The sequence below is a fragment of the Geospiza fortis genome, unplaced genomic scaffold, assembly GCF_000277835.1.
Source record: "Geospiza fortis unplaced genomic scaffold, GeoFor_1.0 scaffold173, whole genome shotgun sequence".
Lineage (NCBI taxonomy): Eukaryota > Metazoa > Chordata > Aves > Passeriformes > Thraupidae > Geospiza > Geospiza fortis.
The window spans coordinates 398,247-422,250 of NW_005054334.1; the positions used below are offsets into that span (position 1 = coordinate 398,247).

The 24,004-nt window shown below is 39.3% G+C and overlaps 1 protein-coding gene across 1 annotated transcript in view; it reads left to right on the top strand.

Annotated features, from left to right (window-relative positions):
- The first annotated feature begins 6 nt into the window (after positions 1 to 6).
- POLR3B (RNA polymerase III subunit B) overlaps positions 7 to 24,004 on the top strand; it is a 72,357-nt gene continuing 48,359 nt past the window's right edge. The window contains exons 1-12 of the mRNA XM_005421792.2: positions 7 to 52; positions 1,539 to 1,571; positions 2,109 to 2,165; positions 2,249 to 2,313; positions 2,675 to 2,750; positions 5,819 to 5,919; positions 7,681 to 7,772; positions 8,415 to 8,532; positions 9,557 to 9,665; positions 16,589 to 16,711; positions 18,221 to 18,337; positions 18,831 to 18,965. Of these exons, the coding sequence (XP_005421849.1) occupies positions 2,261 to 2,313; positions 2,675 to 2,750; positions 5,819 to 5,919; positions 7,681 to 7,772; positions 8,415 to 8,532; positions 9,557 to 9,665; positions 16,589 to 16,711; positions 18,221 to 18,337; positions 18,831 to 18,965 (924 nt within the window). The 5' untranslated portion in view covers positions 7 to 52; positions 1,539 to 1,571; positions 2,109 to 2,165; positions 2,249 to 2,260. The remainder of the gene's footprint in view (positions 53 to 1,538; positions 1,572 to 2,108; positions 2,166 to 2,248; positions 2,314 to 2,674; positions 2,751 to 5,818; positions 5,920 to 7,680; positions 7,773 to 8,414; positions 8,533 to 9,556; positions 9,666 to 16,588; positions 16,712 to 18,220; positions 18,338 to 18,830; positions 18,966 to 24,004) is intronic.

Consider the following 24,004-nt stretch of genomic DNA (forward strand, 5'->3'; position numbering starts at 1 on the left):
GCGCGGCGCCCTCACCCCGGAGCAGGCGGCGGCCCCAGTCAACACAGTGGAGGTCAGCGGGGCAAGGGGCAAGCGGCCGGGCGCGCCTCGGGCTCTCCCGGAGCGTGGCCGAGCTGAGCTGGGCTGGGGTGGAAGGAGGTCTTCTGCAGACGCACACATGGAGTACCCCCTGCCCGTGCTGCGCCGCTCGGTGTGTTTGTGTGTGTGGGGTGGGGGGGTTGTCTGGTCCGAGCTGCCCCTGGGCAGCCCCTCATGAAGGCGGGCTCGGCCTCCTGAGGTGCCGTCCCGTCCCCAGTGTCTGTCCCGCCTGGGTCCCGCGCGCAGAGTCGCAGAGCGATCTGGGGTGGAAGGGGCCTCACAGCTCGTGTCCTTCCATCCCCCTGCCATGGCACGGCCACCTCCCGCTGCACCAGGCTGCCCCGTGCCCCTTCCAGCCTGGCCTTGCAGTATTTACTTAAGATTAAAATCTTTAGTCTCATCCTTAGGTCATCAGTTTAATTGCGTTACTATTTAACAGATTAAACCCCCTTTTTTTAGACATAACATTTAAATCATAAAAACCTGAAATCAACCACTCTTCAGCTTTGCAGACTGTAAACGCTACTGCACATGAACCACGAAGGACCAATATTAAAAGCTGCACCATACTGCATGTGTTTCTTTTTGCTTCATTAGTTTTGTCATTATTAGATGTTAAATTGGGATCACAAGCAAGACTAGTAGATTAACAAACAGCAGCAGTGGAGACTGAAAGCCAAGAGCACCATCAATATTTCTGTGGGTAGAAGAAGGCTAACAACTTTCTACGTTTTTTTTTTTTTATCATTTAATTTTGTAGTATTTTTAAATGGTAGTAGATAGAGAAGCATATGAGGGCTGGAAGCACTCCTCCTAAATAAAAGGATTTTGTCTCCAACCAAAGATATTTGCAAGTTTTTGCACTGCCGTGGTGGGAGAAAGTGGGGCTGACATAAGGAGATGTTCCCTGTGCTTATCAGAGATTAGAAATCGGGGAAGGTTTGTAGGAATCTTGATATACTTATCACTAGTCAGTACTTTTGCTAAATCTTTGTAGGATTTAGAGTCCTGATAAGTGTTACAGAGAACAAGTGCTGCTCCCAGGTTCTTGCATGTATTTTTTAAAGAAAAAGTTGTAGGAAATCTTCCCTTTCTAGGAATATAATTTACAGTGTTAACAGAACAGAGCCAAAAAAAAATGTTAGTTGATCTTAAATGAGGACATGGTGTTAAAGAATTTTCTCAGAAAAATATATTTTCACATAAGCTGCTCTTGGGAAAGAGGCAGTGTGCCATTGCATCCTGAGAAAATGCTGCATGTATGGTTTACTGAGATGATCCAGGTAGTTTTTATCCATCTCTGTGGGCTTTAGACAGTTGGTTTTTTTTTTATCTAATTTAAAATAATGTTACTGTTCAAAAAACAACAATAACAATAAAACATGCAGACAGAAAGGCTCAGCATGTTAGACATTTGGCTACTCCTTGGAAAGATGTTTCAAACTGTTTTTTGTTTTTAGGAAAAATGGAGACTTCTTCCAGCATTTCTAAAGGTTAGTGCTACACACTCATTTCATGGTGTGAATATTTAATCTCCTTTCTAACTTTACATTACCTTCTTCTGGCTTTTACTGTTTCCCAGAATACTTGTCCTCACTTTCCTGTGGATTTTGCCTTTTGTTTTAGTTCCTTGCGGTTATCAATAGACTTGTTCCATAGATTGTTTTCTTGATTAAATTACAGAATATTTTGTGGAGGCATCCTCCTAGAGGTTTGCATATTGGTGTGGTTATTCTCAATCCATACTGTATGGATTGAGAAACTGTAATGTTTCCAGATTATTTTCCTGTTTTACTGGCTCTCAGAGACCCTATCCATGCTCTTTATATGACAGCTCCAGTGTAAGCTTCGAAATGTGGTGTAGAATCAGAATAAGCAACCAGCCCCTTCCCAGAAGTTTGTCAGCTGAAAGAATTTAGCAGAGTTATCTAATATCTAAAACCAGTTATAAATGCTTGTATCTTAATTTCTGGCTTCAGTGATTAACGTTACTGAAGCTGATTTTAATTGCTGCGTGCATTATTTTTCAGGTGAAAGGACTGGTGAAGCAGCACATAGACTCATTCAACTATTTCATCAATGTCGAGGTAGGCTTTCCTGGGATGGGGGGAGAGTGGCTCTTAGTACTCAGAAAAGGCCATGGTTCCATTTTGTTCTTTTTCTCCTCCAGATAAAGAAAATCATGAAGGCCAATGAAAAAGTGACAAGTGATGCTGACCCAATGTGGTACCTGAAGTAAGCATGAGATGATTTCCATATCAGTAGCAGCATGAGTACTCTCATGGGTTTGTTATCAGCTATAAAGTGTTTATAAGCACTTGTGTAGGTATAAATCAAGAGGATCTTTTCTGTGACTTATCTCTTACTTTATGCAATGAAAGATGGGAAGATTTAAAGGTTTATTGCACATGCAGGCTAAATTTTTATTATTTGACCGGAGCTCAAATACAATGAGTTACGTTGGGAAGAACCATTGCTCATTATTAATCAATTTGTGTTCATCAGGTAATTTCATTTTTCAGTGTATGTAAAATTTTGCTTCCTTTAGGTTGCCTGAAAAATATTTGCCTCATTGCTTATTTTGAAACTGTTACAGATACCTCAATATCTATGTGGGTACTCCAGATGTGGAAGAAAGCTTCAATGTGACACGGCCTGTATCACCTCATGAGGTATTAATGTTTGCATCTTGTTGAGTTTTTTTCTCTTGGGAATGTCTTGGATAATAGCTGCATGTAATTTTGAGTATGTGCGTGTTACATTTGGTAGTGCATTGCATTCCACCATCACTATAAAAAGAAGCTCCAGAGACTTAAACATCATTGAATAAAGCTTTTTAATTTTATTTTATTTTGTTGAGGTGTTTTGGCTGTATTCAGTGTTTTGTGTTAGCTGAATTTGAGTAGTTTTCTATGAAAGTAGTGAAAAGTAGTTATCTTGCTTCAACTTGTGGCTCTCCTCATGGCAGAGCTGAAGTCCTCATGCCATAATGTAGGGTTGTTTGATATTCTTATTTACATCTTTTTAATATTAGCCTTGCTACTGTCTGCACCATAGGTCACTTCAGTCTGTGTTTCCCTTCCAGTCTTCGGGAACTTGTATCTGATTTATTTTTAAAGTCTGATTCAGAAAGCAAACGTAGAACTTTTAAGCAGAAACAGATGGAAATTGTTGAAATTACAAGAAGCTGCAGAAGACCATTATCCTTCTGGGGAGTATATTTAATTTCATTGCAGTGCTGCAGGCATGTAGGTTAATAAATGGATTGTGTACTTCTGGAATAAAGATGTGTGTTGGAGGACATGCTGCTGTGACTGAAATCAGAAACTCTCTTGGTTTTGACCAACAGGATATAAGATAGCTTCTGAGAAAACCATAAGCTAACATAAACTTTGAACTTTTTAGGATTGCTTTCATGTATCTAGAGCCATCCAGTTCCCTTCAAAGTGCTCAGGAACGCACTATTTCTCTCCTGTTACTGTGCTTTGAGATTTATACCACTGCCACAGAGGTAGTGACCACTTCTTTTTGGCCTCTGCAGGGGAAACTGAGCTTGGAACTTGCACTTATTTACCTGCATGCAGCCTATTGTCAACCTCATAACTGAGTTCATGTATCAGATGCTTTTTTCCTTGCTGTATCCGCTTAATACTTGAAATGTCTTTTTTGTCATCCAATCTAGACTATAATGAAATACATTCTGTGCTTAGGAGAAATTCTGTAAGAATCAGCTGCGCCGCTTTGGCATAGCCCCCTTCTGTTTCCAGTGACCTGACTCAAATCTCATTTGGTTTGATGGAAAGCTTTGAAATAAAGCCAGTAACTCAGCCAGGTGTAATACATGATAGTTGATGTATCTCACAAATGTGTAGCTAATGTTCAGTCAGTAGATATGAACATGCGAAAAATGCAATAGGAAACCTTTCTTCCATATGAATGAAATTGCATGCAAAAAATTGTTTGTGGCAAACAACTCATATTCAACAATTTAGGTATTAATAATGCTTGCTTACTGTATAGCTAAAGTGACTGTACATACAGAAGAAGGCAAAATAAATGCTTATAGAGCATACTGACCTTGAGTTTAGAACGAGATACTCTTGTATCTCATGTATGCTCACTGATGCTTAGTGCTAGTGCATAATTTCTCTTTATTTTCAGTGTGCTGTACACAAACGGAGGCCACAGTTGTTTTCTTAAATAGGATGCTGCTCAGGTCAAGCCTGGGTGCCTAAAAAAAAAATATTAGACAGTTAGGAGTCTGCTGTTGTATTTCACTGTTGAAAGCTCATAAAATTCCTTCCCCAAACCACCTAAAATCATTAGATTTTCATGAGGGTCTGAGTATGTAGCAAGTCATGCTTGTCTTTTACTTTCAGGTGTCTATAGTAAGACATTACCTTAAGGAAGGTGATACAAAAATACATATGCTGGAATATTACACTGTAATTTGTATTTTATATGTCTCCTGTGTTAAAAAAGCCCACATAGAGAATCCCAAGGCATTTTTTCCCCAAGCAGTACTAGAGACTGTCTTTTTCCCCCAGTCCTTATGGGAGTTTCATGAACTATTCATACAGATGAATTTAAAGTAATTAGAATATGGAAATGTTCTTAGTTACTTTTAGATTGGATGTAATTGCTGGGAGCAGAATGGCACCTAGTTTCCTGCAAGGCACGGCTTGAAAGCTGCTGGGATATTTTAGTATTTTATTACTGGAGAAGAGGTTTACTGTGTACTGTGGAGAGAAGCATCCAGTTTGTGATGATTCTTGAGGCGTATTTTTCCATAGAGCTGCATCTTCAATAAACAGCATGATCTTAATTGCCTTTTATTAGTACATAATCAATACACTGAAAGACTGCAGAAGTATAGATGTGCAAGTCTGACTACTGCTAAACATGTCATCCTGGAGCTGAAAGGTAAAGTGTACTCAGTGAGGTCACGAATGACCTGCTGTGCCTTGCTCTGTTGTGTTCAGCAGATGCAGTAAGGCCTGTCTTGCTTGAAGAGACACAATACCTTAAGGGCTGGCAACATCTTACGGTGAGGCTGGGGAGAGCAGACCAGAAAGATTGAATTAGAAATGATTGAGCCTTGAGGTATCTAATGCCCTAGATATGTTTATTCTGCTTCTCTTGGTCTCCAGGGAATTTGCAGATTCCTGCAAATTCTGGGAATCTTTGTAGGAAGTGATTCTGTAGTGAGCCTTCTGTAAGTCATCATTAGGAACGGTACCATTTGATGAGGTTTGCTCATTCTGGTAATAAGGTAATTGTGTCTCTCTCAATCTTGTGCCTTTCCATTTTGTCAGACTTTATATGGCAACACAAGTCTTCAGGTGTTGGGAGTCCCCATACAGAAATGTCCCTGAGCTGAGCACTGCTCAGACACACTGTGGTCTTTCTGCCAGCTCTGCTGATTAGACCTGTTGTTTAATTAGACCTGTTTAATTAGAGAGTTTAGAAGTCAAGCTGTGCAGTGCTGTTTTCTGAAAGCACAGAGCTGCTTTTGAAAATCAGAGCAATTGTATTTGGATTTTCTTGGATTTTGTTTTAAACAAAAACAAAACAGAGAGTTTGTCAAATATTTTTCAGGTATTATGAAGATCTTGCTGAAGCTTTGTTTTGCTTGATTTCTTTGTGAGGATTTACAGGACAGAGCAAATACAGGCTGTTTTAAGAGATTTTTGAGCTTGAAGTCAGCACCTGACCTGTTGCGTGGCTTTTGTCCTTTCAGTGCCGCCTCAGAGACATGACCTATTCCGCACCGATTACCGTGGATATTGAATACACCCGAGGCAGCCAGCGGATCATCCGCAATGCGTTACCCATTGGCAGGTGAGACACCATGTACTGAGCTGCTGCTATCAGTTTTCATTTGGTGCCATTCTGGGAAGTGTTTTTACTGCAAAACAGATGTAGGCCAACCTTGCTTCCTTGTTAAAAGAAACAGTGAGCAGGCAAATCTCCATAAACAGCTGTACAGGATTTTTTGGGTCTAAGATCTTGTTTTGCAAAAACTTCTGATAATGTCTCTTTCCTGAGAAGGATGGATATAAGGATGAATGTTGCCTCTAATACTGTTGATATAAAACCACAGAGGAAAATGCATGTCTGGAGCTGCAAGCTGCATTATTGTGAAATGAAATGAGACATGTTTGCTTTGTAGCCAAATTACTCAGTCTTTCATACATAGTATGTAGACTAGCCTCTGTGGAAGGTGGATGATAAAACAGTAAAGCAAGCATTAGTTCTGTTGCACAAGTTAAGCTTTCATTTAAAATTGCTTAAGTTATGTTACTAAACTGGCTTTAAGGGCTTACATGCAAAAAAAGCTTTTTGCTGTTAAAAACTGTTAATATCTAGTCATTATTTCCATGGGAAATAATTTTGCTCATCTGTCCCTAGGATTATACTTGTTTCCTTCGGCCAGTGCTCTTGTTTGACATGCAGTTTGGACTGGGACAGATGTTTCACTGGAGTTTTCAGTAATGGCATTTAAGTATTCCATTTTACCTTATGCCAGCTGCTTCCGATTTCTGATATAAACAGCGAATGCATTAAGCTTAAATTGTGTGTGATAGATTTTGCTTGTTATATGATGCTTCTTATCTCTAGGAAGCACTTTCTCAGTGAAATATAGTGACAAGATTGCCTTTTTTTCCTCTGCAGAAGTACAGAATTTGAGTTCATCAGTTTACTTTTAAGATATAAGAATATGAAAACACCAAAGATTTAAAATAATTTATGAGATTTGAATACAAGAAGTGTAGCTGAATCTTGCTTTTCATTGAAGTAAATTTGAATGAAAAATTTTGGAGGTTGAAAATAATTGTGTAGTAGAACTCAGGAATAATTTTTGTCAGTACTTCATCCTGTCAGGTCCTGAAGACCTCCATGAATGCAGACTGCCCAACTTCCCTTTGCAGCTTTTGCGCTGTTTGACTGCCCTCATGGTGAAGAGGTTTTGCCTTATATGCAGTCTGTGAATCTTTAGTTTCTCTTATATTTACTTCCCTAAGCATTGAATTTCTTAAAATTTCTTGGAATCTCTCTCCACCACATGTTGCTTCACAAAATGCTTGCTTGCAGGCTTCACTGCCAGGACCCCAGGGAAATCAGAGTTACTACTGGGGAAACTTCATGCTTATGAATTAGAAGCACTATCTCTCTGCAGCCAGAAGGTGTCATTCCTGTGTAGGAAATTAGCTATGAACTAACTTTATCTTATAAAAACTGGTAACAGTGGATCTGCAGTGGTGTGTTCTTCTCTGCAGACTGTTTTGGGCGCCAGGAGTCTTTGCACTAATTGTCATTGGCCTCGGTGACCCTGCTTGTCACAATGCCTGAGGAGCTGCATAACAATTAAATAGGAAGTCTGTGTTTTCTGCTTGCAGGTGTCCAGTTTCAGGTCTCTTTTCAATTACATGTTCAATGAAATAAGGTTTTAAATGAAAACCTATTGGTTACAGCATGTATGAGTTCTGATTACCTTAAATGTGTATCTCCAGTTTGTTCAGCCTGGTTTTTGTTCTGAATTTGACTATTCATATTTTTCTGTCTGAGTCTGAAGTAAAATTGTAACTGGTTTTCTTGCAGAATGCCTATAATGCTGCGTAGCTCCAATTGTGTACTTACTGGGAAAACTCCAGCAGAATTTGCCAAACTAAATGAGTGTCCATTAGATCCAGGTATATTTTCACTCATGTTCTTTTTTTTCCCCATCTGTGCTTTGAGTTTTAAATCTTTTTCAGCAAAGAAATACCCCTTTGGTATGTTTCCTGCCATCATGAAGTCTTTGTGGAAATTTCTCAAGTGTCTGCTTGCGACTAAAAGAAATTGTCAGGGTTTTGGTTGAGAACATGAATAGTTGGTATTTGCAGACAAAGTTTTCAACCCCAAAAAGCAACACACCAAAATTTTGAGTATTTTATTTTGAATTTTGTGTATAGTGTTCTACAGTGATGTGCTATGGGGCGAAAAAGATGGAATTCATTCACTGAAAATTAAACAGATTAGGAAAGATAGGAGTATGATGTCCTCCAGAGTGGAAACTCTCCTTTGTCATTGCCTTTTTTTAAAGCAAGAATAAAGTGTCACACAGTATTATTTGTTATCTAGAGAGGAGTTGGAGGGTTTGGTTAAAAACCAAACAACTTCTTTGGTTTTTATCTGTCAAGTTTGTTCATTACTCATTCTTTTAAGGGAGAATTTACTCTCCCATTGTGTACTTACGGTTTTCTTTCTAATAATTTATGTTTAAAGGCATATTGGAGGAGGCAAGTATGGTGCAATGGTACTGACATGCAAAATATTTTTTTTCTGTTAACTAGGTGGCTATTTCATTGTTAAAGGTGTAGAGAAAGTCATTCTTATTCAAGAGCAGTTATCCAAAAACAGAATCATTGTTGAAGCTGATAGAAAAGGCACAGTTGGCGCTTCTGTTACCAGGTATGGTAAATTCCTAGCATTACATAAAGGAGATTAACCCAAAGCTTTAGAACTTCTTTGTTGTAGTTGAAATAGCTGTGGAGGTTTCTTCCTAGTATAGTTGAACCAGAAAAAAACTGTAGATATTCAATGCTCCTGTCTTGCTACTGTCATTTTGTATGCTACAACTTCAGTCCCTAAACAGTATAGTATTCCTACAGAAAACAATGAGAGTTGTTCATGTGTTTCAGGATTCATCTCAGATTAGGAAAAGCAAATTCTAATTTTTACTGTAACAAAGCGCACTTTGTAATTGATGGTGTTTGGTCTCAGTTTGCAGCAAGCAACATGAAGTTACTGCAGTGGAAATTGGATGTAACCTTTTGTCTGCCTCTCTACATAAAATTGGCATAAAAACTTCTAAAGGCAAGGGCAGCTGAGGAGGAAACAAATATTTTTGTACAACACAAATTACTGAAAATGGCAAAGTAGTCTAAATTTGGCCTTTCCTCCTTGATCAAGTTTTGTTTCTATTTTATTCGGCCTTTGGTTCATTGTTTTTTCTTATTTAAGCTGCATTCTGGTCTATTCTATTGTGCTTGTCTCTAATCAGTGTGAGAGCTGTTTTTTCTACTCCAGAGGCCTCCCACCTCTCCCAGATACTCTGCTGTCTCTCAGTAAGTCTGGATGAGGTTAATGGGGCACCAAGTGCTGTTACATCATTACCACTGTTGCTGCAGTACTTGTTCAGTTTGACCTTGCTGGTTACATCAAAACTGATTAGCAAAGCATGTAAAGATCATTTTGAAAAGTACAGACTTCTACTTGATTAAGGCAAACATTCCAAATTGTCCCCAGCACAGGTGATAATACCCTTGAAGTTACAGGCTGATCTCTGACTGGTTTGATGTAATTTTTAAAAGAGGAAAAAGTGGGATTAATTCAGCTGAAAGATTGTTCAAGCTTGCTAAGTTCTATACAAAAGATTTTAGGAGTCAGTGCAAACACTCTGTTGGACATAATATTATTTTTATTTTAACTTCAGTTCCACTCATGAGAAGAAGAGCAGAACAAATATGGTTGTGAAACAAGGAAGATTTTACCTGAGGCACAACACTCTGTCAGAAGATATTCCCATTGCTATCATATTTAAGGTAACACAGTTGTTTGTTTGGAAGAAAGAAAAGGGGAAAAATGCTGTGCTGTAGCTCAAGAATGAAGATTGATGGCAGCTCTCAGGTTAATATGTACAGAAGGACTTGGCAGGGCTTAGAAACGGCGTGGTTTTTTCCCCTGGGAAGTAATCTTTATTGTACAGCAAAAAGGAGAATAAGTGCTGTATTTTTTTGCAAGGAGAACATTGCTGAGCCAAGACAAATACCTGCCACCTCCTTACTCTGCCTTGTGAGGTGCCTCTGTTGCTACAGGTAAGAAGCATTCTGGTTTGTTATGAGCTGTGTTGCAAGTTGTGCTAAGCGTCGCTGTTTCTGGTTTTCTGTCTGTGGAATCAAATGCATGGACTACGACTGGGAGAGGTGGTGGGTGGATGTGGTCTGTCCAGCTGCTGTAGAAGGCAGTAGGGCATGGGCAGGCCTTAGGCTGAGAGCCTCCGAGCAGCTGGAGCGCCTTCCTGTCCCGTCCTACTTTGCTGCTGCCTGTAGGCTTACAGCCTGGTACGTTGCGTGTGCAGGAGGAAATTGGGCTGCGTTCTTGAAAGCACAAAAAAGTCTCTGGTTGGAGGCAAAACTCTCTTTTTGTGTTCTCTGTAGTGGGTTACAGCCCAGAAGATTCGGAGAGGTGGTCACAGGAAATTATGTGCCAGGAGGGGGCAGCATGAGGTTGCAGCATCCGAGCTGGTCGTGCCTGCAGTGCAGTTATTATTTACGGGTTTGTCTGAATTACCACAGTGATTGGTGTGCCTTGGTAGTAGCAAATAGTTTAATCATTGGGTTTAGACTTGAGAAGTAAATGGCTGTTACCTCTGATTAAGCAAATCTCTTCAAATAAGAGAGGAGATAATCTGTTTTTAGTGACCGGGATTAAAGGAGTTTGAGAAGGTATTTATGGACAGAAATGTACATAAAAGTACCAGAATTAAGTTCACAATTCTTGTGTTGCAGGAAAGTGTTAATGTGGCTCTTAATCCATCTACTCCAATACCAAACTGCTGATTCCACCTTACCTTATAGACTTCTATCACATTTTGTCACCCTGTGCTGGTACAGATAAATACCTGCTCACATAGAGTAACTGCTGTGGGTTGTTGTCTGAGGAGATGGTTGTTGGCTTGTTTATCTAAGCAAAATTGTACTGACTATTTTATTACCTTCTGACAATGCTTGCTGTAATTATCACCCTCTTCATAAGTATCTTTTATATTTTAGATAATATTCCTTAATTTTTCATTTATTAATTGAATAAGGGGTTACAGTTGTTATAAGCTCTTGGCTGTACTGCTTTTCAGTTATTTATATTGATTTAATACAGTGTCCAATTAGCTACACCCACTTTAACTATTCTGAACGTTCCATTCCAGCAGTTCTCATGAGTGGTCATCTTTTTTACCCTTCCTTTAATGCCATGAAATTCAGGGATCTTCTGTCTACTTCTGGTGAGTCTCCAGCTGGAAATGAAAGCGGTCACCAGTCTCCAATTTTCCTTTCTTGGGCATTGCTGTAATGTGCTATTGCTTCATTCTATTTAACTATTATAAGCAAGATTACAAATGCAATAGCCCTTAGCCTAGAGAATCCCAAACTTAGGGATGCCTGTCTAACTTCTGCTCTCTCACATGGCAGTGTCATACACTGGATATTTGTTGGAAAAACAAGGAGAATAATTCCTTTATGCCAACACCCAAGCCTTGGGCATGAAGCATGTGTCTTCCTTGTTACTAGTAGCTGTTCTGTTTGTGATGTAGAGATCCACATCTGCAAAGGACAAAATTAAGCTATATAGACAATCTAAGGTCTGAAGTTATGACTGTATTTGAATCCTTAACTTGTACTGAAACAGCTACATGTTTAATTTCTAATTAAAAACTGAAATGAGAAAGCAGTGGCAAAAATCTATTGCTCTGCATTTCCTCCCAAACCAGCCAAGTTCCACAGACCTCTGTGTTTTGACTAAGAAAACAAATAGTAATTGGTTGCCATTCAGTGCATTGGCCAGCTAGAGGGGACAGTTTGTCAGGGACTGTCTGAGAGACAGTGAGCAATTTTTGATTGTCTTTCTAGTCCTATAGCTTTAATTGACCTGACGTTCTGTATGTGACTTAAGAAGTAGATCAGGTGCAGAAAATCAGAAGAGAAAGCAAATATTCCAGATCTGTAATTCAATGTGCATTTAAAGCTACTGCAAGGTGGAGGTATACTAGTATATCCACTAGACATCTTTGTCAAAAGCAAGGACTGGGAAATAGAAAACATTACAAACACTACCAACTGACAGAACTGAGGCCTAAAGTTCTTAGAGCTCCCTAGACTAGAATCTAAGGTCATCCTTGTGTTTCAGGTATGAAGTCATGGACAGAGCTGCATGCTAGGGGAAGACCTGAACACAGTGTTCTCAACCTTGCTTTTAGTGAGGAATGAAACCCAGGTACTTGGGCTGTGGGGAGCCGTGGAAACAGAGTAGATCTAAAGGTCCCTTGATCTGGATAGATAGGGACTGGATTGTGTGGGGTCACCCTAAAGGAGGCATCTGCATTCAATTCATCCTCCTCCATAACTGCAAGCCAGAATGACCCTGTCCTGTTGCTTTTTTTTTTCCTGCCATCCAGACCTGTAGGGATCTTGGGGATGGGCGTGCTCAGACGTTTTACAGCCAATTGTGCCCAACACATGTAAGTTGTGGTTTTGTGAAATTTAGCACATTGACCACAACTAACTGAAATTTCATTGGCTACAAAAGGCATGTGCCTGGCACTATTCTAGGGCAAATTTGGGGTATCTGCTCTTTAGATGTAGGGGAGTTAGAGCTTTGTAGCTGTGCTAGCTTAAACAGTTTTCCCTAACCTTTCTTCTTATATATGACAGAAGCATTTGTGCAGTCCCTGTATGTGGAAATGCAACTTTACTTTTGAAGTAGTGACATAAAGCAGACAATTTTGCCCCTTTAAGTATGTATCTGTTGCAGTTTTTAAAGGTCTGTTAGCTGCCTTGTAATGGGAAATAAACACAGCTAATTTGCTTCCTGCTTACTTTGTGACACTTCTTCATTAGTTAATATGTGTATGCGACCACAGGGGTATTTAGGGTATCTCGAGCTGCTTTGCAACACCAAGAGACCTTTGTTTTAGCTTTGTCAGTTGTCCACATCTCATAGGGCTGTGTGAACTGTGCACAGTGCTCTTTTGAATATGTCGGGCTAGGAGGTACACATGCTTTATCTGGGGGACTTTGACAGTTTCACATAGCAGTGAGCATTGGAGGAGATGTGGAATATTTGTGTGATATGTAAGGGTGTTTCTATCCTGAAAATCATTCGAGTTGGAGGTAAGATGGTGCTGCTGCTTTTGCAGGAAGCTCCCTACACTGCAGGGAGTTAGAGCTGCTCAAAGATAAGGGCTATTTTTCTTTTGAGTTTGTGATCTTAATTTGGTAGGTTTGAGTGAACCCTGGCAGCTGAAGTAAGTGAAGGTTGCATGCTGTAGCCAAACTGGTTAGGAAGGAAGAGGATTATAAATAACCTACAGGGACTTAAGACTTGAATTTTATGACCTGAATCACTAGATGAAGTATCTTTAGTTTATCTGGGAGCTGTAAGAAACTGCTCTAGGACCTGCAGCAAAAGATTTGAACAGCAAGTTGAGTTTTGTTTTTACAAACCGGCTTTAGCCTTGGAGCTGTTATAAGGTGCAGCTGTAAAGGAACAGCTGGGTGGTGGTCTGAGTGGATCTGCAGGATTATGGGTTCCCATGGCTGTTGTTTCATAGCTTATATCTTTTGAATTATGAAAGCTCCAGACCAATTCTGTCTGTGATGTCAACCTTGAACTTCCCTGACATCTTTTTAATCCAGTCATCTGCCTGTCTCTGTGCTGTAATTTAGCCTGATGGAGTGCAGAACTACATTCTAGGGAAGTGCTATGGAAACGCCTAGACATCATCATTAAGACATGAGCTGGGGGAGGAAGAGCTGGGCTCACATTCTCATCTGTACCTGTGTGTATGCACACACAAAGGTGGACACACACACATTTGGGCAGAGGGAAGCTCCCCAGTCCTAGGAGGGAGTTGGGCCCACTTGGATCACTTTCTCTCACTTGAATGCAGGATGATCTGAATATTCTGAATGCTTGCTTTGCCTTGTCTGTTTTATGTACGTTGACTGCTAGCCTTCAGCTGTGGTCTTCAGCAGCCTGCTTCTGTCTCCTTCTTCATCCTTTCACTGCCACTGCTAAATTATGCTTTTACAACGTCTCCTTCCCCCCTCCCCTGTAAAATTATCCCTTTGTGACATTGCCTCCCAATCAAAAAGAAACAAGACATCTTGTCTACTGCTTTTCTTCTATGTTAATTCACTTTCCCTCAGCTTTGTCCCAGGACCACTAGTGTTTTAAGCGTAGGGGCCCATTCTTATATTGCATGTCCTCGGTGTTTCTGTAACACCAGCGACAACCAAGGAATATTTTGTTACTGTCCTCATGATGTTACAGGCTAATTCTGGAGTACTTCTCTTGTATTGGTTTGGTTTTTTAGTTGTTTGTTTGTTTTTTCTCGGAAGGGTAACCTCAGGGCCAAATTTACTGAAAACCAAAGTGTTAAGATTACAAATCTGTCTGACGGCAGCATGGGCCTGCTGCTTGTCCTTTAAGTGTTGCATGTAGGTGGTTTTGTGTATACAACTCTTCTCAGGATAGTTGAAAGTATAAAGGAGAATAAACAGGTTTATTTTTAGGCTGTTGTATTCGCACATCTTTTTCAGTCATTTGCCTGCGTTTTAGTCATTACTCATAAATTCGTTTCATTCAATTTGCACATATTTAACAATGCAACATATGTTCTTTGCTGACAGATCCTAGCCTTTCCCCTCAGAAATTTAGAATTCTCAGATGATTTTGCTGCTACAAACTCCAGCTAGAAAATCTATACAGGCATGAAGATCTGTCTTACTCTCATCTTTTTGCTGTAACACTTGATTAGAGAATTCATCAAGGCAGAAGAAATGATCAACCCTCTTTAATTTACTATGGCTATCAGTTTTTAATAGATGAAAAAACATAATAACAATTCAGATTGACTTTTTCCCCCCCAGATTTTATATGACAATTAAGATTTGGTTGCCATCCTAGAATTAACCCGATGGACAGAAATAGGTTGATACCAGCTTGCAGTTGGTATGCTTTATATAAATGTATTTGTATTATACGTCCCTAGAATAGCACAAAAATTTTGTTCTTCTAAAAATTTCTAGACTAAGTGCAATAATTGTATTAATCTAGTTGTTGTTCCTAAACTAGTTCACTGGTTAGCTGTTAAATTCTAGACACATGGAACCTTACTGTTGTGAAGCTTTCATGCTTTTGTAGACTTATCTTTTGAGTCTGGTGAGGAGGGAATTTTGTGAACTTCTCTGCTGAGATTTTTCAACTACTATGTGACCTTATTTAAAAGGGCGAGGAAGTGTAATAATATTTGAAAAACAGAGATCTCAACCAGAATAATATCACACAGCCAACTTCTAGTTCTGAAAAGAGCCTTGAGATCAGAGGGGTAACTACTTAATGGGATCAAACTAAGATGAAACACTCATACCTGGTGAAGTAACTGTATCTTGAGTTGGCACTCAAGTCTGTCTGAGATCATGGAATTGTGATCTGGGCTTTGCATTAAAGGAGGAGAGTCCTCACACTGTTCTGGGTGTGTGATACTTCTGCAGCACTTTTAATTTCTAATAAACCACAAGGTGAAAAGACAGTGTTTGAATTTAAAGAAATTCAACCACTTCAACCACTTTTTTGTTCAAAAATAAGGAAATGAAAGAAAAAATGCTGAATACTTCACAATTAGCGCAACAGTTTTGCAAGGGAACAGTGTTAGCTAGGTGTTAAGCAAAGTGACACTCCAGGAAGGCAATAAGAAAGGAAGGTATTTCTGCATTTTTGAGGAAAATGTGAGGTTTTGGGGTTCTGCCAGTTTTTAATGAGAACCAGAATACTAGAGTCTACATAGGCCGTTATTTACAATGGTCTTTGTGGCAGGCACTTTGGAGAATAATGTGAATGCGAACGTAACTTCCTCACAAGTTCTGAGAAATATATTCTAAGTCAGCCAGAAGAGGTTTAGTGAGATTATTTTCATTTCTTGAGGTTTAGTGAGATTATTATCATTTCTTGATATGGCTGAGCTCCAGGCAAATGTGTGAAGGAGGGGAGTTTTAGCACCATCTGGAATCCACAAAATCCTTCACTGCTGGCTGCCACCTTGAAACACTTACTGATAGAGAGATTTTTCTAAACCTGTTAAGCGCTTTCTTAGTTTATTAAGCTTTTTCCGCGGTATAAAGTCTAACAAGGTGTCCATGGACCAGTGAAATAATAGAACGTCTTTCAAGTGGAATTGTGTAGTGAAGTCATCTTCTAAATCCAGGTAGTTGCAAAGGGGGTAAAGTGTAACCATTTCTCGAATATGATGAGCTACATCACAGTCAGCAGAGTTTGCAAAATTGCTTGTGGTAAAGACTGTGAGTACTCGTTTAAGAAATTTCGCCTTCCTTTCTTTATTGTAGATTCTGACTTGGCTTTCATTGTTAAACACTTTGGTTTGTTTATGCTCAGTATTTTTTTTCCTTAAGAAAAAAACAACAGAATTTAACTCCTGTCAGTGAAGAAAAGAAAGAAAACCCCAAATAGGCTCTCCAAAAAGTGTGTGTGTTCCTGCTGCTTATCAAGATTTCCATTTAACGTTCTTCCATAGCTGGAATATGTGCTGCCAGTGCCAGATGGCACAGTTTCTTAGAGAAGAACTAGCTCTTGCTTAGTAGTAATACAGGCAAACAATACCAAATTAGCATAAGCAAATGTCAGTGAGTTAACATAAAGCCTGTGTTATTTCTGCCTTTTCTTCTTTTCCTAGGCCATGGGTGTTGAGAGTGACCAGGAGATTGTACAGATGATTGGCACAGAGGAACATGTGATGGCTGCATTTGCTCCTAGTCTGGAAGAATGCCAAAAAGCTCAGATTTTTACACAGATGCAGGTGTGTCTTTTCACATGGCCAGAGACCATAAAAATCAAGACAGTGGGTATTGACCACTTTGCTGTGTCAGCAATGGACATAGACTTTCTGTTTTAAGATTTGTTTTGGGGGTTTCTTTCAAGCTGAGACTTTTTAAAGGGCCAGGACTTGCCAAACGTGAGACTTGACTGTCATAACCTAACTGGAGAAGAAAAAAATCAAAGTCAAGCAATGCTTTGTTTTCAGAAGCCCAAGGTTGTGTTTTAATGGCATAACCCTGTATATAAAAAGTAGCAATGTCCATAAAATTAGGGGGGGTTTGTTGAAGACATTTTTTAAAAGGGAATTGCATGCCCCATTTTGCTGAAACCCTGTTGATGTGGCTATGACCATTTAATCATGAGTAGATGTTCTTCTGTTTTAGTCTCCTGTATGAAGCCTACGTAACAGCTACCCTCTGTCCTGCTGAAGACTCAGCAGAATTCTTTTAGCTCATGCACCTTTTTTAGTTAGCCAGAACATGGGCCATTTTGCTGCGGGGAAATGGGTATATATATTAATCTGCTAGAAGAAGCTTTTGGAGATTAATCTTATTTCTGCTATTTCATTGTAAACTTTGTCAAACCATTCCATGTGTGATGTTTAGTGTTTTAAAGTGAACATCTTTCTGGTTTTCATCTTTGGGGGCTTTTGAGGGTTCCAGTTAGCTTGAAGAGCTCCTAATTCAGAGTCAGATGAGTAAGTGAGCTGGAGCAACACAGAGGAGTGTGAAGTATTCAGAAAGTTAGAAAAACAGAAATACAGAAGTTATTCTGTGCAAGAAATGTCAAATGAAGTTAATAGAGAGATAGCTCTTTGTGGAAGAGTGTAACATGGAAAGACTAATCTGTCATTTAGTGGAGAGGGTGACTCTCACATAGCTTCATGACTTCCAGGCAGAAACTTCCTGTGTGGGCTTGGATAGCTTCTTGACTCATCTAACTAGGAACTCTGCAGATTGATTGACAGCTGGTAGGAGAGTAAGAATTCAATGCAAGGCACTCCTGGAGACAGACATGAATGCTATACAGTAGCCTTTGGTAATATTAAACAGTGAGGATAAATGGTTTAATATCTGAATGAAATTTAGCAAGTAAACAAAAGAACTGAAGGTGAAAAGTCTAATTAAATAAACTGGATATCTTTGGTATTTATAGAATCCTTTTTTCTACATCTCTGCCATATCCTTTCTTTTAGTATCATAGTAATCATGAATTTCCACTTTCCATTCCAAATGTTACCAACCTGTGACAAACACATTGCATGCATAGTCAATTGTGTCAATTTTCAGGAATTTTTTTGTTAGTTAAGTTTTGGTTGTAAATTAGTATCATTTACATCTTTGTAATTTTGCAGTTTGTTTGATGTTACTATTTTTATCATCCATTGGTAGTGAGATTGCACTGTTTGAGGAATACACACATGACGTGTGTGTGTGTTTATATAGGTTGCAGTTCTGATATTAACTGAGGTTGATTCGTCACTTCACAGGCCTTGAAGTACATTGGAAACAAAGTACGAAGGCAAAGGATGTGGGGAGGCCCAAAGAAGACAAAGATGGAAGAAGCCCGAGAGCTGCTGGCATCAACCATTCTGACCCATGTGCTCGTATGTAACACTCTGGGAGTTTTTAAAACAGGAGCAAGCTTGTGTGGTTATTTATGGTGTAAGCTTTGTTGGCAGGGAAAAATGTCTTTGATGGCTTTGTAGCTGAGATAAAGTAAATCATCCTCAAAATAAAGGGGAAAACTTGTATTGAGTCAAAAGAAATCTTTGTGAAATGCTGTACCATTGAACTAATCAAACTATGCACTTTTTTCTACATAGCCAGACAGTATCAAAGTGTGAATTCAGGACTTTCGTCTTTCATGTCCTATATCTTTATTCTGATTTACTTTCATTTGCTATCTGTTTCAAAATCACTAACATTTATTTTTTGCATTTTTAAAGAAAGTAAAGCGCTGAAATCCCTTTTTTAACTCAGTCAGCCCGGATTACCAGTGATTTAAATGGATGCATTTGTCTGAATAAGAACATAAGAACTAAGGAGCTGATCCTGAAGCATTGATATGTTTTTGTTTTGTTTATTTTTTTTTTTCAGGTGAAGGAATTCAATTTTCGTGCCAAGTGCATATATACAGCAGTGATGGTACGCAGAGTAATTTTGGCTCAAGGAGAAAATAAAGTAGATGACAGAGACTATTATGGAAATAAACGTTTGGAGCTGGCAGGGCAGGTGAGTTTTTTCTTCAGAGCCAAGTGTTTCAGGGTTTTGTTACTGTCTCCTCTTAAAAGATGCAGAATAAGGAATAAAGAGTATCCTGTCTTCTCAACGGAAGTGTTTTCCCTCTCATTTTATTTTTGTTGGCTTTTCTGTGTTGAGTCATAGATCTGCTTTCATGATTGAGGCTAATACATTGTATCTTCACTTTTGTATTGCCTCTTTATACCAGATGAAAGGCCAGAGCAGTGCAAATAGAGCATCAGTCCTAGTTTTGGCATAACACTGCTAGTGTCGAGAAGGCAGCAGTAAGAACCATTCCCCAGTGTTCCTCTCTTAAGCTGCTGGGTAAGGGAATAAACTGGGACAAAGGAGGTGCCTGCATGTCATGTCCAGGCTGTCCCATTGTGGAGAACCCAGCTTGTGTACCAGCTCAGAGAACAGCCACTGAAGCCTCCTGTAATTCGGTGCCCATAAGATTGCTCATTTGTTGTCAGCTGCCTCTCTGGCCTCTAGGGTGGCATGAATTAACAAAATATTCAAAGTTAACTTGTGCAGCTAATGGAAGTGGATTTTGTGGAGTTCTCTGCTTGAAGAATTTTGGCACGGGAGGCAGAAGCAGTATCCAAGGGCTGCATGGGAGGGAATGGTTTGAGGTGTCTGGCATCGTTGTTTTGCAGAGAGGGTGGCAGTTCACAGCTGTTGGCCAAACTGCGTTTTCCTAATGCTGGAGGAATTTGCCTGTCAGGTAAAGGAACTGCTTAGCTAATGTGTCATGGATTTTTCCTTACCATGTGTGCTTATTTGGTTAAACAGTTTATATTAGGATTGGACTTCTTTGCTGTGCTAAGTACTAATGAAAGTTGGAGTTTTAGTAGTTGGTATCACCTGTGGTTATTGATCATGCATCAGAAATTCAGATAAGTACACAAAATGCACTGATTTCTGGATTGCAGAAACTGCATCTCTGCTGCTCATGGCGTTTGTATTGGGATTTCTGTTTCTGCACACATAACAATATTTGTTCATTTTTGTTCCTATCCAGTGGAAATTCTCATTTTATTACACTTTTCAAGATTTCTGCTTGCATATTGTCTCCTACTCCTCCTTTCCACCCTGCCCTGGCCTGTATGCCCATATGCGAACACACATAGTGCAATTATTTTGGAGTAAAAACCCCATGCTTTGCTTCCTAGTTTTCTGAAGAAACTAAGATGGCACTCTTGAACACATTCAAAGCACAAATGCAATAAAAAAACTTTTTAGGATAAGAAAATTCTTTCTTGAAATTAATGTCTTTACTGTTCATCAAATTTTTGCACCAGTGCTGAGGCAGAATATGTTTCTAAAGTGTAAGGAGTAGTAAATGGCCATTAGTGCAGCATTTCAGTGGAATAAATATTTTAAACTGTGGTGTGTTTCTTGGGTTTCTGCTGTAACCACTGTAGTTCAGTATGATTGTAATCAGTAAATTACTTGTTGTATTGTCATCAGATTGTTCTTATTTAACTGGATCGAAGGAGTAGTTTGTTTTTTCCTAATACTTCTAGAAGCAGAAAGTAGAACAGATAAAGAATTTTCTACAAGCTGTAAGAAAAAGGCCTCTGCTCACACAGATGTTAACAACCAAAGTTGTTTTAAATTATGTGGGAAAAGGTTTTAAATGTATAGGATCATCACAACAAAGCCAATGCATAGTTTTCTCTATATCAAGAAGACCTGTTGGGGGTTGGGGAGGGTGTTAACACTTGATTAAGAATAGTTCCTTCTCTCTTGTGTATTTTAAATGCTCGTTTCAAGCTGAGTGGTTTAATTTCCCTCCGCTATTTTTTTTGGTGAAATACTAATTTTGTTGGATTGCAGATTAAATAGAGTCGAGTTTTGACAGTTTCTAGATATTTGTGTTTCGCTAAAGTTTGTGTGGATAAAATGGCTGTTGGTGGTTTGTTTTGGTTTTGGTTTTGTTTTTTTTTTTATGCCAGCATGTTCCTGGAATAAAAATCCTGTTGATTTAAAATCTGAATAAATTATAAAAAAAGAAAAGATTCCCATGTGAAGAGAAAAACACAGCAGTCTAAACAGTGTAAAGACATAAATGGCATTGTGTTTATAAAAATGTGTGAAAAAAATAGCTGCTAATTTCACACCCCATGGGACAAGACAGTACGAAATGTGCTTTAGCTTTAGATAACAGAGTTGTATCCACTAGCCAAGCTGGTTTACAGAGCTTTCTCTTAGTCTGTGTGCTGCTAGAGGCTCGGTAGGCCAGGTGCCAGCTGAGGTGTTAGCAAAGCCTACCGATTTCAGGCTTAATCTTTTCACCTACCTTTTCTCTTCCCTTAATGTGTTCATTATTTGCTAAGCATTACTCTGTTCTTTGTCCTCTTTTTTTTTTGTTTCTAATGCAGCTTGCTTTGTATGTGTGAGATATGGAACAGCACCAAAATCCGGCACCCTGGAAAGCAAGGGATTTCTACCCTGTGACAAAAGAATACTGCCTTGACTTCAGAGATTGTCTAATCCCAGCTGTTCTGATAATATAATTAAGGCTGCCTAATGTCTTTAATTTTGCAACCAGTTTGTGTGAAAGGGAGAATTTGGCACTCTAAAGGCTTAAATGCTAAATAGCAATCTCAAGACGCCTAATTAGAATTCTCTGACATTAAGCTAATTGCTGAAACTGTATTTCAGCAGCTTAACTTCTTTATTAATTTTTCTTAGGATTTTCAATGAAAATCAATTGATGAGCTGTCGGTATTTTTTTTCCTTACACATAATTTGCTCTTTAGTGCTCCTCTCTGAAGAAGGCTGAAAGGCCTCGGACTAACTATGAAATCCATTGAATATTATCAGTGGCATTCCATCCTTTTTCTTTAATCTCTTGCTCTTGACCTAAATAATGTGGTTATTGTGAAATTCTTCTTTGCTAGATAGAGCTATTAGAGAGTCTGTGAGTGAAATTAGCAAAGTATGAGGCTTTCCAGACTGCCAAGTAGGAAGAAGTTGGTGTACTTGGGGTGTAACTGACTTTATTAGTTATAGAAGAGGAAGGGTGGTGTGGCTTTACAATCCCCATGACATATGGAATGGCAAGATTCGTGCAGCTTTTTGATCAAGAAATCAAATATGAAAACGTATTCTGAGTAATTTTTTCAAGTGTTTAGTTAAATGTTTCAATCCTGCTCATACCTGTTTAGATCAAATGTTTACTGTAGTTAATTTCAAGAGTTTAGTTCCTATTTAACAAGGCTATCAGCCATCTTAAAATGACACCTTTCCTCCTCTTACTTTTTCCCTACTTCTGAAACTCTTCCCTCATAACCTTATTTTTAGTAACTCCAGTGTATTATCCTTCCTAATACGATGCTTCATAAAAGCTTTTATTTCTGGTGGAAATCTAATTTAAATTAACTGTGATATCACAGGTGAGTTGCGGATGACTGGATTTCTTGTGACAGGGGTGAGAGAGTAACATTTTGCAACTGTTAATGGTATTACAAACTTCAGGAAGGAAAAGAGGCCCTACAGCACCTTCCTCTCATTCCAAGGTCAGGTCTAAAAAACCTGTCTGTCCAGAGTGGCAGTAGGATTCCACTTTTGTCATGGGGTTAAACATGCTGTGTGTGTTGTCACCAGCTTTACACTGTCATTTGCCAAATGCTTTGGTCAGCCTAGCTGGAGCATGTAGGTAGAGGAAAGGAAATGAAAGCTAGTGGCCCATCCTAGGGAGAGAAGAGTGAGTGTGGTTTACTTTCTTGTTTCCAGAAAGTAAGGAAAGGTGGGGACTATGTCTCATGGAGACAGGTAAAATACAGTTTAATTCTGCATATACAAAAATTGTATGGTACAAATTACTCCAGAATGTCCTAGCTTGTGATGGATGAACACGTAGCTTGTTCTGCACTGGGTGCTTTGTACACTGTGAACTACCATTCCTGGCACTGAGAGCAGCTGCATTTTTGGTTCTTCTGACACTTGGAGCTATTGTGGACTCAGGTCCTAGGACAGGAATACCAGGCTTTAGAGGTTACAATGCTTGCTTGCAAAGCTAATTGTTGTGGGCACTTAAAATGTATCACGAGATGCAGATTTAAATGTTTTGGAAAACTATTGCTGTTGCAAGGAGAGGCTGAGCAAACTGCAGAAACAAAGCAGATTGGAGAGCAAAAATAGTCAGATCACAACTTTGGTAGCCTTTTCCTTTTATGGCTAGTTTAAGAAGTATTAATATACAGGAAATAATTGTGTTAAAATGCCACACTTTTGAAAGGTTCTGTTGCTGGGTTCATTTTAGATTGATTGATTGGGGTTTTTTTCCTATTCAGCTGAGATATGTAGCTTTACTGCCTAAACTGTATACTTTTTGGGTTGTTGATTTGTCTTTTTTAAGAGGGACATGTGAAGAGTATTGCACTTTCCAGATAGTAGCAGTTCTATAAAACAGTGACAGATGTTGACCATCCACAGGTGAACTCTCTGTGGGTGTAATTAGTTTTCCACAGATTGTGATTGGCAAAAAGTAGCAGGATAAAAGTCTGTATGAGTAAGGAAGCTGCTTATGAAACCTGAGATATGGATTAGAGTAAAAACCAGTCTTGCCTCCAAATTTTGTCTGTAATTCAGGGTTGTACATTTAGGGTATTAAATCTTTAAAAGAGTTTCTAACTTTAGGGAGGAAGTAAATCAGCTGGATTGTATTTGTCCTGGTTCAGGGCAAATTTTGGAGAGACCCCCCCAAAGGGGCTTCTCTAGGAAAGCAGATTCAATCGGCCCCTCCCCCCAACTGGTCCGGGAGAAAATACCTCCTTGGAGAAAAGTGGAAAAAACCTGTTTATTAAACAATAAAACCCCTTGCTGCTCCAAAAGAGATGACAAACTGAGGAAGTCCCCTCCCCGGGTTGCAGTTCAGCTCACTCAGGCTCTTATCAGTCCCTCGGGTGCTGGAAATGTTGCAGGCCAGGCCCAGCCCGGTGGGCCACAGGTGCCAGCTGCTGGTGCTCTTCTGGGTGTTCAGTCCAAAGCAGGTTTAAACAGGTCCAAAGAAAAGGGAAAAA